General features: G+C 36.3%; 1 protein-coding gene across 3 annotated transcripts in view; it reads right to left on the bottom strand.

The window, feature by feature from the left end:
- DGKH (diacylglycerol kinase eta) overlaps positions 1-14,553 on the bottom strand; it is a 194,560-nt gene that overhangs the window by 42,609 nt on the left and 137,398 nt on the right. For all 3 annotated transcript variants that reach the window (XM_012476780.3, XM_012476781.3, XM_064361779.1), the window contains 4 exons: positions 13,294-13,393; positions 11,117-11,390; positions 9,906-10,028; positions 5,441-5,572 (listed from right to left, as the gene is read on the bottom strand). In XM_012476780.3, the coding sequence (XP_012332203.2) occupies positions 5,441-5,572; positions 9,906-10,028; positions 11,117-11,390; positions 13,294-13,393 (629 nt within the window). The remainder of the gene's footprint in view (positions 1-5,440; positions 5,573-9,905; positions 10,029-11,116; positions 11,391-13,293; positions 13,394-14,553) is intronic.

Here is a 14,553-nt window from a genome sequence, read left to right as displayed (position 1 = left end):
GATTAGAGAAAACAGGGTAAAAAGGAATGAACAAAGTCAACAAGAAATATGGGACTATGTGAAAAGACCTAATCTACGTTTGATAGGTGTACCTGAATGTGACGAAGAGAATGCATCCAAGCTGGAAAATACTCTTCAGGACATTATCCAGGAAAACTTCCCCAACCTAACAAGGCAGGCCAAGATTCAAGTCCAGGAAATACAGAGAACACCACAAAGATACTCCTCTAGAAGAGCAACCCCAAGACACATAATCATCAGATTCACCAGGGTTGAAATGAAGGAGAAAATACTAAGGGCAGCCAGAGAGAAAGGTCGGGTTACCCACAAAGGGAAGCCCATCAGACTCACTGCAGATCTCTCAGCAGAAACCCTACAGGCCAGAAGAGAGTGGGGGCCGATATTCAACATCCTTAAGGAAAAGAACTTTCAACCCAGAATTTCATATCCAGCCAAACTAAGCTTCATAAGTGAAGGAAAAATAAAATCCTTTGTGAACAAGCAAGAACTCAGAGAGTTCATCACCACCAGACCAGCTCTACAAGAGCTCCTGAAGGAGGCACTACACATAGAAAAGAACAACCAGTACCAGCCACTCCAAAAACACACGAAAAGGTAAAGAGCACCAACACAATGAAGAATCTGCATCAACCAAAGGGCAAAACAGCCACCTAGCACCAAAATGACAGGATCGAATTCACACACAACAATATTAACCCTAAATGTAAACGGACTAAATGCCCCAATCAAAAGACACAGACTGGCAAATTGGATAAAAAGCCAAAACCCATCAGTGTGCTGTATCCAGGAAACCCATCTCGCATGCAAGGATACACAAAGGCTCAAAATAAAGGGATGGAGGAAGATTTACCAAGCAAATGGAGAGCAAAAAAAAGCAGGAGTTGCAATTCTCATCTCTGATAAAATAGACTTTAAAGCAACAAAGATCAAAAGAGACAAAGAAGGACATTACATAATGGTAAAAGGATCAATGCAGGAAGAAGAGCTAACGATCCTAAATATATATGCACCTAATACAGGAGCACCCAGATACATAAGGCAAGTTCTTAAAGACTTACAAAGAGACTTAGACTCCCACACAATAATAGTGGGAGACTTCAACACACCATTGTCAATATTAGACAGATCAACGAGACAGAAAATTAACAAGGATATCCAGGACTTGAACTCAGACCTGGAACAAGCAAACCTAATAGACATTTACAGAACTCTCCACCCCAAATCCACAGAATATACATTCTTCTCAGCACCACATCACACCTACTCTAAAATTGACCACATAATTGGAAGTAAATCACTCCTCAGCAAATGCAAAAGAACGGAAACCATAACAAACAGTCTCTCAGACCACAGTGCAATCAAGTTAGAACTCAGAATTCAGAAACCAACCCAGAACCACACAGCCTCATGGAAAATGAACAACTTTCTCCTGAATGTTGACTGGATAAACAATGAAAAGAAGGCAGAAATAAAGACGTTCTTCGAAACCAACGAGAATGAAGACACCACATACCAGAATCTCTGGGACACATTTAAAGCAGTCTCTAGAGGAAAATATATAGCAATAAGTGCCCACATGAGAAGAAAGGAGAGATCTAAAATTGACACCCTATCGTCAAAATTGAAAGAGCTAGAGGAGCAAGATCAAAAAAACTCAAAACCTAGCAGAAGACAAGAAATAACTAAGATCAAAGCAGAATTGAAGGAGATAGAGACACGAAAAACCCTTCAAAAAATCAATAAATCCAGGAGCTGGTTTTTTGAAAAGATCAACAAAATAGACAGACCACTAGCCAGACTAATAAAAAAGAAAAGAGAGAATAATCAAATAGATGCAATAAAAAATGACAAAGGGGATATCACCACAGACTCCACAGAAATTCAAACCATCATCAGAGATTATTACAAACAACTCTATGCACATAAATTAGAAAACCTGGAGGAAATGGATAAATTCCTGGACAGCTGCCTCCTCCCAAGCCTAAACCAGGAAGAAGCCGAAACCCTGAATAGACCAATAACAAGGTCTGAAGTCGAGGCAGCAATTAAGAGCCTACCACCCAAAAAAAGCCCAGGTCCAGATGGGTTCACAGCCGAATTCTACCAGACATACAAAGAGGAACTGATACCATTCATACTGAAACTATTCCAAATAATCCAAAAAGAGGGAATCCTTCCCAAATCATTTTATGAGACCAACATCATCCTAATACCAAAACCTGGCAGAGACTCAACAAGAAAAGAAAACTACAGGCCAATATCCATGATGAACATAGATGCAAAAATCTTCAATAAAATACTGGCAAGCCGATTACAACAGCACATCAAAAAGCTTATCCACCATGATCAAGTAGGATTCATCCCGGGGATGCAAGGCTGGTTCAATATACGCAAGTCTATAAATGTAATTCACCACATAAACAGAACCAAAGACAAAAACCACATGATTATCTCAATCGATGCAGAGAAGGCCTTCGACAAAATTCAACAGCCCTTTATGCTAAAAACCCTCAATAAACTAGGTATCGATGGAACGTATCTCAAAATAATAAAAGCTATTTATGACAAACCGACAGCCAATATCATACTGAACGGGCAAAAACTGGAAGCATTCCCTTTGAAATCTGGCACTAGACAAGGATGCCCTCTCTCACCACTCCTATTCAATATAGTACTGGAAGTTCTAGCCAGAGCAATCAGGCAAGAAAAAGAAATAAAGGGTATTCAATTAGGAAAGGAGGAAGTCAAATTGTCTCTATTTGCAGACGACATGATTGTATATCTAGAAGACCCCCTCATCTCAGCCCAAAAGCTCCTGAAACTGATAAGCAACTTCAGCAAAGTCTCAGGATATAAAATCAATGTGCAAAAATCACAAGCATTCCTATACACCAATAACAGACTTAAAGAGAGCCAAATCAAGAACGAACTGCCATTCACAATTGCTACAAAGAGAATAAAATACCTAGGAATACAACTAACAAGGAATGTAAAGGACCTCTTCAAGGAGAACTACAAATCACTGCTCAACGAAATAAGAGAGGACACAAACAGATGGAGAAACATTCCATGTTCATGGTTAGGAAGAATTAATATCGTGAAAATGGCCATACTGCCCAAAGTAATATACAGATTCAATGCTATCCCCATCAAGCTACCAATGACCTTCTTCACAGAACTGGAAAAAACCACCTTAAACTTCATATGGAACCAAAAGAGAGCCCGCATAGCCAAGTCAATTCTAAGCAAAAAGAACAAAGCAGGAGGCATCACACTACCAGACATCAAACTCTACTACAAGGCTACAGTAATCAAAACAGCATGGTACTGGTACCAAAACAGAGATATAGACCAATGGAACAGAACAGAGGCGTCGAAGGCAACACAACATATCTACAACCACCCGATCTTTGACAAACCTGATAAAAACAAGCAATGGGGAAAGGATTCCCTGTTCAATAAGTGGTGTTGGGAAAACTGGCTAGCCATATGCAGAAAGCAGAAACTGGACCCCTTCCTGACACCTTACACTAAAATTGACTCCAGATGGATTAAAGACTTAAACATAAGACCTAACACCATAAAATCACTAGAAGGAAACCTAGGCAAAACCATTCAGGACATAGGCGTAGGCAAGGACTTCATGACCAAAACACCAAAAGCATTGGCAACAAAAGCCAAAATAGACAAATGGGACCTAATCAAACTCCACAGCTTCTGCACAGCAAAAGAAACAGTCAATAGAGTGAATCGGCAACCAACAGAATGGGAAAAAATTTTTGCAGCCTACCCATCTGACAAAGGGCTGATATCCAGAATTTACAACGAGCTAAAAAAGATTTACAAGAAAAAAACAAACAAGCCCATTCAAAAGTGGGCGAAGGATATGAACAGATATTTTACAAAAGAAGACATACATGAGGCCAACAAGCATATGAAAAAATGCTCATCATCACTGGCCATTAGAGAAATGCAAATCAAAACTACATTGAGATACCATCTCACACCAGTTAGAATGGCAATCATTAAAAAATCTGGAGACAACAGATGCTGGAGAGGATGTGGAGAAATAGGAACACTTTTACACTGTTGGTGGGAGTGTAAATTAGTTCAACCATTGTGGAAAACAGTGTGGCGATTCCTCAAGGACCTAGAAATAGAAATTCCATTTGACCCAGCAATCCCATTACTGGGCATATATCCAAAGGATTATAAATCGTTCTACTATAAGGACACATGCACACGAATGTTCATAGCAGCACAGTTTACAATAGCAAAGACCTGGAACCAACCCAAATGCCCATCGATGATAGACTGGACAGGAAAAATGTGGCACATATACACCATGGAATATTATGCAGCCATTAAAAACGAGGAGTTCGCGTCCTTTGTAGGGACATGGATGAACCTGGAAACCATCATTCTCAGCAAACTGACACAAGAACACAAAATCAAACACCACATGTTCTCACTCATAGGCGGGTGTTGAACAAGGAGATCATATGGACACAGGGAGGGGAGCACTATACATGGGGGTCTGTTGTGGGGGAGTGGGGGGGACAGCGGGGGGGTGGGGAATTGGGGAGGGATAGCATGGGGAGAAATGCCAGATATGGGTGAAGGGGAGGAAGGCAGCAAATCACACTGCCACGTATGCACCTATGCAACAACCTTGCATGTTTTTCACATGTACCCCAAAACCTAAAATGCAATAAATAAATAAAAAAAAAAAAAAAAAAAAAAAAATGTCTATTTTGATCCCTTTCTCATTTTCAAAGTGGGATATTTGCCTTTTTATTGTTGAATTTTAAGAGTTCTTTTTATGTTCTGGATATCAGTCCCTTATCAGATACATTACTTGTAAATTCTTAAGTTGTACTTTACCAAAATTAATAGTTTTGGGATTGAATCCCAAAACTATTAATTTTGATAAAGTCCAATTTACTTGTCTTTTGTGTCATGTGCTTCTCATATCCAAGAAATCATTGCCTAATCCACAATTATGAATACTTTACATCAAGATGTCTTAAAATGACTACAGAGAGACTTAGGACTTAAAACCAAAAGGAGTCAGCAGAACACTGACTAAAAAACACCAAAGGAAAGCTTAAGAAGTAGTGGACATAAGATGGGATTTACTTTGGAAACTTAGTAAATGCAGGTTCCTGGGCTTCAATCCAGAATTACCAAATCATAATTTCTCAGGACAGGCCCAGAAACATGTGTTTTAATACTTCCTAGGCAACTTTTGTACAAGGAAGAATCTAAGGGCCTGGATTCTCACTGAAAGTATAACAAGAACATTCTACTAAAAGAACAGTTATCTTTAAGAACATGTTTCCACTGTTCTTGGAAATAAATACTTATACATTTTTACAGAAATACTGAAAAATACATGATGTTTCAGAATCTGTACTACCTGGGCAGATTATTCTGGTATTGAGTACAGGGAGGTTTTCTTTGCTGGCTGCCACAGCTGGACCAGGGAGAGAATCAATTTGAGAATGGCCATGACTTGCCCGGGCATCTGGAGACCGAGGTGTAGTTTTAACTGTTGGCAAAAAATCCAGATTAGAAAGAGATAATGATAAAGCTATAAAAATAAGCAAGTTCTTATAAATTTAAAACAAAATAATGTTTAAACAATCAGTAGAAATGAAAATATTATGTGTAGTTATTGTTCACATTTTCTTGAGACTTACATGGAGGGAATCCGAAGTCCTAATTTCTAAGCTCAAATAGGAGATCAGTAGAAAATAGATGTTTACCATAATTAAAGGTCACTAATACTCATAATTTGATTATAATCAACCCACATTTAAAGATAAATGAAACTTCTGAAGTCTGCTTATTTTTGAAAATGAAACATATATGTTATAATGCACACTACCCATGTAATCCTCTTCTCATAAATATCAAGTGAATGATCAAATTTAATTAATGTAATTCTCAGAGCAAACATGTGAAACACGACTTAATATTGTCTTCAGTAAATGACAAGGCTAGGTGTTGTGGCTCATGCCTGTAATCCCAAAGCTGTGCAAGGCTGAGGCAGGAAGATCACTTGAGGTCAGGAATTCAAGACTAGCCTGGGCAACACAGTGAGACCCTGTCTCTACAAAAATGTAAGCCAGGCATGGTGGCATGCACCTGCAGTCCCTGCTACTTGGGAGGGTGAAGCTGGAGGATCCTATGAGCCCAGGAGTTTGAGGTTCCAGTGAGCTATGATCACGTCACTGTACTCCAGCCTACGTGACAGAGAAGATTCTGTCTCATAAATAAACAAATAAATGGAAGAAAATCTGCATCTATCTTCAAGTGAAATAAACATATTTTTCCTATACTTCTCAGTTATTTATACAAAATGATGATTTGCCCAAACAGTTCTATATTCTTGTAAAAGCTCAACACATCTAAAAATTATTCTGAAACATAATTACTCTCGAAGTAAACAACAAAAAGAAAGATTTAACTCTAAACTGAGGCAAATTAATGCAGGGCAAATGGTACCCTTAAACAATTTAAGAGTTACTGGTAGGTATTTTTAAGAAACAGTAATCCTTAAACTCATTTTAAAATACTCTAAAACTTAATTATCTTCATTCTCCCTAAAACTAATTATAAACAAACTATATTAATTTTACACTCTATTCTCTCATTCAAAAACAGTCCCACTGCACTAAAGTACCAGAACAGCCACCCCTTTTTTAAATAGATAGGACTCCTGGGGCTAATTTCTCATAAAAACAACTTTTTGATGTTCAACTCTGACAAAAAGCAGAGAGTGTACTAATGACTAAGACTGATGTTCCATTCCAGGTAACTAAATTAATGTTTTCTAGTTCTTCTTAAATAAAGCATCTCATCAATCATATTAATGTACTGCATTTCTCACATCTCAGACTTATGAATTACATGATGATATAATAAATGTACCTACAAAAATGATATTTCATATAGAAATACTTCCACTATTGCTACTCATTTCCAACAAGTCATATTATTAGCCAAAATAAAGATCAAATACTGTACTATTAAAGACTTTTGTAAATCTGTGTCTATTTCAATATCAATATTTACAGCACTACATTTGCATTTTTAAATTTCTTTTACAGGCCACAATGGAAGTGTCAAGTTTAAGAGTATGGTAAGGTGGGATGATAGCCGATTGGAAAACCATTAAATGAGCTTTGACAAACCAATCCTCCTAACAGCCATCATCTTAGGAGGAATTATCAATGTATAAGATCTATTAAAAGCCGAGCTGACAATGGCATCCTTACTGATGCTTTAATCAGTACTTTCCAATAGATGAAAACATCTAAGGCCTGCTTATCAAATTCACAGATGAAATAAACTTAAGATGACAGAATCAAGCTTCAAAAGAGCTTCACAGGAGGAAATAATAATCTAAATAAAAAAGATGAAAGTTCATTGGGATCAGTATAAACTACTATAATTATGTTTTTAAAAAGAGAAGTCTTGGCTAGTCTTTGTAACGTCAAAAATGGCCTTAATGAGTAGTGTACGGGTACCAATGTGCTAAAACACAACAGAAAATATCTGAAGAAGTTTGTTTAAAATGGTGTATCACATTTTAAGATGAACATTGACCAAATGGGTGCAACTAGAAAAACAAAAGGTTTAAAATCATCAATTTAAAAACTGGTACAGAAACTTTAGGACAGATCATCCAAAAAAAGAAGATGTAAGGTGAGAGAAGGTCTGATGCCAACAAGGCTGTTTTTAGTATCATTTAAGGGATGCCACATGAAGAAGAAGAAAAAAAGAACAAGGAGGAAGAAGAAAGAAGAAGGAGGAGGAGGAAGATGAAAGAAAGAAGAAGAGGAAGGGGAAGAAGAAAGAAGAGAGGAGGATGAGGAGAAGGAGAAGGAGAAATGGCTCCAGAGGCAGAGTCCTCTTTGATATGTGAAATGTATATGGGATTGTTCCTTAAACTAACATAAGCACTACATAAAGGCTAGTCATTGTTATTGTCTAACTATCATTCATAAAACCTAATTATTACTGTAATCATGGGTAGAAATTTAAGGGAGAAAATAGAAAGTTCAATATAAAGAATGACTTTCTAACAATTAGAGCTGACCGTAGAGTGGGATATATTGGAAGTGAGTGGTCCTAAGGCTCGTGGTCATCTGCTTCAAGGGTCCTAGAACATGCCTGCATTGGGTTGTATGCTGAACATGTGAGGTCTATGAGGTCTGATTTCAAAGTCTTTGAGAGTCTTAAGTACAATAAAATATTCTCTCACAGTTAATGTAATTAGTGGTGGCAGCAGCAGCAGTAATAGTAGCAGTAAAAATAGCAACAACAAAGATGACAGTGAACACTCAGACAGCACTATCTACCAGACAGTATTCTAGGCACTTCACATAGAGTAACTTTTCAACCTTCACAAAAACCCAATGAAGTAGGTAGAATATTATCCTTATTTTAGAGATGAGGAAACCATAGAAAGGTTAAGAAATTTGCCCAAGTTTATATATAATGAAAGTAAAGCCAAAAATTTAGTGATTGCAAACAGTTCTTTTTAAAAGTTTTTGAGAAGAAGATGAAAACAGATTTTTTAATTTAAAATAACTATCAATTATATTTCCTTTTACTTATTAAGTTTACATTTTACTCATTTAGTTTCATATTAAAGCTAGAATAAATTTAGCAACAACATATTAATAAACCTACCATCTAATTTTTTTCAAAGCTAAGTTAACAAGAAATGTTTCAAACATGTAAAATTTAAAATGTACTCACCACTACTAGTCCTATGGAAAACTGGCCATAAACATGGGTAATAAAAGGTCTTCATCGTGCCATAGCTGAAGCAGAAAATGTTAATCTGATCTGGTATATGATCAGTACTCCATAAATTTGATTCTTTTTATTGTATGAAGACAATTTCTTTTTTTAATAATTTCAACTTTTATTTTAGATTCAGGGAGACACATGCAGGTTTATTATCTGAGTATATTGAGTGATCCTGAGGTTTGAGGTATGATTGATATTACCCAGATATACGGCATAGTACCCAATACTTAGTTTTTCTACCATTCCCACCCGCACTTCTAATAATCCCCAATGTCTATTATGACTGCAAACAGTTCTGACATAATTGTGCTGACTTTTCGTAAGTACCACATATTTATTTTCATATTATTGTCTCATCTTCATTAATATTTTAATTTCTGCCAGTAAGTTAGAAACTTTTCCCTTAGGCAATGTAAAATATTAAAAGTATAAATTCACTTTCAATTAAAACCTAAAAGTTAGAAAGATATTTAACATTCTTCAGGTATTTACATATTCATTTCCTTGTAAAAATAATTTCAACAAAGAGAGGGCTGTTACTAGTAGTCCTGTGATTTTCAAGCTTGCTTTAAAGTCCTGTGATTTTGAAGCTTAATGAGGACTGTCAACCCAGAAGGTTGATCGATGGAACTTAAGGGACTGCTGAATCATTTAAATGACAAATTGTGTGCATTTGGAGTGTTAGGAGAACAGCTTTCTTATAATTCTCAAAGAAATCTGTGAGCTATAATAGGTTAAAATCAGATGATTTAGGTGTTTCTTTCTTCTTTTGTCAGGAAAACCAACATATTTAATTATCCTTGGTCCTATAATCCTAAGTTTATTGCTATAATCGCTAGATTACATGATAAGAGAGGAATGTGAGAGTACTGGACAATAGTCTAGATGTGATCTTTTTTGTTTTACTATTCATGAATATCTAAGCTTTAACTTCTAAAAAGCCTTTTCAAAAATAAGAATACAAATAGTTTTTTTTCAAACTGATCAGTCTTTTGAAAAGTAAAAGCAAAATGACATTTTATTTAATTCCAAAATAATTTCTTTCCCAGTTTCCTCACCAGTTAGTGATTCTTTGGCACCATCGTCTTTAGTTTCCTCTTTAGACTCGTCTGTTTCTGTGCTGTCATAATCAGAGGACTGATTAGCTGGTTCACAGGGGTGAACTGTCGGGTCATCCATAACTTCAGTAGTAAGAAGATAAATAGTTTGGATAAGGAAAAATGAAGCCCATTAATATTAAGATATGCTCAGGAAAGGAAAATTGAAACATATGCCAAAAGAAATTAGATTCACAAATAAACACTATTTAGCAATGGACTTGGGGTTGATGTCTGAAGAACTAAAGATTAAAAACTAAAGTGGTCAAAATCATATTTCTATCAGAATGAAAAAGTAAAATATAAGAATTTTAGAGAATGAAATACAATTACAAGTTACAACCTATAAAGGGGTTTTTGAACATTAATCATTCATATTAAAATTAACATTTAGACTACAGCTAAAATTCTGAGAAGTATTAATAGGTCCATTAATCTAAAAATTAAAATAAGGCAGAGCATTTATAAGCTCTTAATAAAGCAACATAAACATTTAGGAAATTAACGTTAAGAAAGTATTTTCTGGCAGGGTGCAGTGGTTCCCGCCTGTAATCCCAGCACTCTGGGAGGCTGAGGTGGGTGAATCACTTGAGCCCAGGAGTTTGAGATCAGCCTGGGCAACGTGGTGAAACAAAATACAAAAAAAATTCCCTGGGTATGGTGGTGCATGCCTGTGGTCCCAGCTACTCGGGAGGCTGAGGGAGGAGGATAGCTTAAGCGTGGAAGGTGGAGGTGGCAGTGAGCTGAGATCGCGCCAGTGCACTCCAGCCTGGGTGACAGAGTGAGGCCCTGCCTCAAAAAAAATTTTTTTTAATATTTTCAAAGTAGTTTACAGGTTTGATTTTCTTTAAGAATTCAACAGATTCCAATTAAGTAAACTCTAAAATTTTTTAAATGTCATTTAAAATAGTTTTATATTTTAGATAGAAATGTTTCCATGTAACTTGTTTCTGGTATTTTATTTTATTCATCATTAATATGCTGATTCTTGCTACTGCTATAACAATATATAGGACTATGTACAAGTTTTGTTATAATGGCTTTATCTTCTATCTTGCCTTAAAAAATTTGTTTTTAAAAAGTGTGTCCAATCTGACCACTACAAAAACTTGGTTACACTTGCAGTAGAAATGCTGCCAACTTCTTCCAAAACTAAATTTATTAACATGTACCTTTTCCAGCTTCCTCAATGACTTGCCTCACTGCTTTCTTTAAACTATTTGCCCGCAACATGATTTCCCTCGGTTTGACGGCTTTCTGGGAGGAAGGTTTTGTAACATCATCCACGAGCTGTTCTTTGCTTTCACCAAGGGACTCTTCACTGGACGATTCCACAGCATCTTCTTCCACAATGAGGGGGCTGAGGCCTGGGAGAACAGGTGCAGCCTCGGAATCTGTGTGCAAAGCCTGCAGCAGTTGTTCGAGCTTCTCGTTGAGGACTGAACACTGAGAGGAAAATGTGGCAATGAGAAAAATATTCAAAAACAATCAAGATCAGCAGACAAAGTGCAATAAATTTTTATAGAGATGTTTTGAAAGTTTAATCCCAAGAGAGAAAAACACTAAAATTCCCATCTTTAATTTTGAAGATATTTTGGTTCTGGAAGCAGCTAATTTTAAAATCTCCATTTTGTAGAGATACACAATGATAATGTAAATTACGGTGTTTGATTTAGAGGGACGATGCCTTTATTGATGTTTAGTACATAAAATAATTTACAATTTTTTAAATTGGCACAATTATTACATAATTTCATTAATTTATAATTTCAGAACCATTCAGACTCCATTTCGTGGGGGAAAAAAATCTTTACAATGTTCATACAGCTATTTTTCTTCAAAGAACATAATAGACACTTTGCTACCAAGTGATGCTTCATATAAAAAATTACACAAAATTTGCTATACATTATACAAAACATTGGCTAAATTTTTTTAAAAAAGTAATTGACTATGGCACCATTTTGAGCATCAGAAACAGCACATCTGACTGAGTTGTGGCAAACTCCCCTTCAAAGTTTTGGTTTGCATAGGAGTGAACAATGCCTAAGGGACTATTGGCTCAAATAAAGTGCAGGAAGGAAAATGCACAAGGATGAGGAAGGAAAAGAAGAGGGATACAGAAAGAAAAACATGCACTAGGCAAGCCCTTGTATCTTTCTGCTTTTCTTGTATATGAGCAGTGAAGAAACATTTAAGACTGAAGCTGTTGATGCTACCTCCAATATACCTTTCATCTCCATAAAATTTCCAGTCCCTTTACTCCTCATATATTTGTCTTTGATGATATGCTGAGAGAAAGTTACAGAAGAACTAGTTTAGAGACAGAAGTATGGCCAGAGAGGGTTTCTATTTTCTGAAACTCTCCACAAGAGCAGAAAGACAAGAGAAAAAGGCAGAAAACTTGAAATGTATATTTATTTCTATTATCTTTTTCTTCCACTCAATTAAACTGCCATCTACAGCATGGATTTGGGAAGCTAATCCCTTTGCAAGCCCAAGATATTCAAGCCTTTTGTAAAAGGGTCCTGTTGTGAATTTATAAAAGCAAATATGGTAGTTTTTAAGGTTCAGTAAACTGTTCTTATTTTAGTTTATGAAGGGGGAAAGAAGTCTGTAAAGAAAAAGGCGATGCAAGAAGCAGCACTCTGAAAGAGACCAAGAATTTTAAATCTAGGAAATCCAAAGAACCATGCTGGAAGGGAGCTGAACTGGCCTAAATCTGCTTGGAAATGGGAAGCCTTGCTTTCCCCACTGCAACCCAGCTACATGGGATCCCCTGTGGTCTGACTGCTATGCATCTCCCTTTCAGTTAATCATGGCCGGGTGTGATGGCTCACACTTGTAATCCTAGCATTTTTGGGAGGCCAAGGCGGATGGATCACCTGTGGTCAGGAGTTCAAGACCAGCCTGGCTAACATGGTGAAACCTCATCTCTACTAGAAATACAAAAATTATTTGGGTGTGGAGGCAAGCACCTGTAATCCAGCTACTTGGGAGTCTGAGGCTGGAGAATCGCTGGAACCTGGAAGGTGGAGGTTGCAGTGAGCCGAGATCATGCCACTGGACTCCAGCCTGGGTGACAGAGCAAGACTCAGTCTCAAAAAAAAGTCAATCGCTGGGACAGGGATTTGAGTTAGGTTTTCAGCAATGCAGTTTTCCTACATATTAAAGGGTAACAATAAAATAGAATATTTTTTAAAATCCTCAGATCTAATCCAAAAGTAATTTTTCTCTTGATTTAAGATGTTTTGGCAGGCAAACCACTTAATCAATTTAGCTTTGAAACACAGTTGAATGTTAGCATTATCTGTAAACAACTCTCATGCCCTAATGGGTCCCCTCTTACTTTACTGGCCACGGCATCAGCTACAACCGCATTTTCCAAGGTTTTGTCGTACATCTTCTCTACTTTGGCAACGAAGTCCTTTACAGTTTCACATAGCGTCCTTTGAGAAAAAGAAGTTGTACAATTTAGTAAACTTCATGATTTGATTTGCTTTGATTTGTGAATATATTTAAAAAGAAACACAATTAAGCAAACTGCCAAATATCTGGGTCATCCGTATATACATCTATGCTTCTATCTGCTATGCAGTTTGTCTCACATAAGTTCAAGACATTATAAATGATAAATGCATACATGAATAAGCCTTGCTGTATATTAATTAAATTATAGTAATTCATGTTATAACAAGCTTTCCTCAAATATTTAAATTAAGTATTTTTAGATCCCATTAAAAAATGATAAAGCATCATCTTGCTTTCTCCACTGGAATTCTAAAGCTTACATATTTTCGTAACAGAAATTGCAATGTCAAACAAAGATAAGATTATCGCTTATCTTGTCACTGTCAAGCTACTACTTATCATATGGAGATCTTGATTGTTAGTTATAAGATATTATTACTGAAGAGAAACAGATTGTGTATTATGCTGAAAACAAATCTGCCACTTGAAATGAGTTATATTCTCTGTAAATCCATTCATTTTTTCCTTGACATAACCAATGCAATAACGACAAAACTAATTTAATTTAGGTCTTGTTAGTGTCAGCAATATATGGTTTACTTGTTTCTTTTAATTACATTTGGCTTCTCTGCAATAGATATAAGCTAAAAGACAAAATAACTTGAAACACTAACAAAATCTGCCTTTCAAAAAGCTTTGGATCTGAATCCGGTGTTGGATTAAAAACAACAATCAATAGAATGGCATAGGACCAGCTTTTTTAAAGCAAAGGCTTATGCTGACAGAATCAGACTATTTTTTAAATCATAGTATTGCTCTCTATCATTGATATAAATTAAGAAAAAAAAGGTTCCAGCAGTTATTTTTTCTATTACACTCACAATTTTCTCTGGTAGTTGAGTGGCATAAATGGTAAATTTCCATATACTTAGGTATTATGAACTTGAGCAATTCAATAGATACAGGACACATACACAATCTCACACACACACATGCGCACACACACATGCACACACACACACACGCATACACCACAGCACCACCACCACCACCCCTCCCCCAACAGACACACACACTACCAACCTTCGAATTCATCATCTTGGAAATTATATTATTCCTAACAATTTTTGTCTTGTTA

The sequence above is a fragment of the Aotus nancymaae genome, unplaced genomic scaffold (genome assembly GCF_030222135.1).
Source record: "Aotus nancymaae isolate 86718 unplaced genomic scaffold, 86718_ANA_hifiasm-v0.15.2.pri h1tg000043l, whole genome shotgun sequence".
In the NCBI taxonomy this organism is placed as follows: domain Eukaryota; kingdom Metazoa; phylum Chordata; class Mammalia; order Primates; family Aotidae; genus Aotus; species Aotus nancymaae.
This window is presented reverse-complemented; position numbering and strand designations above follow the sequence as displayed.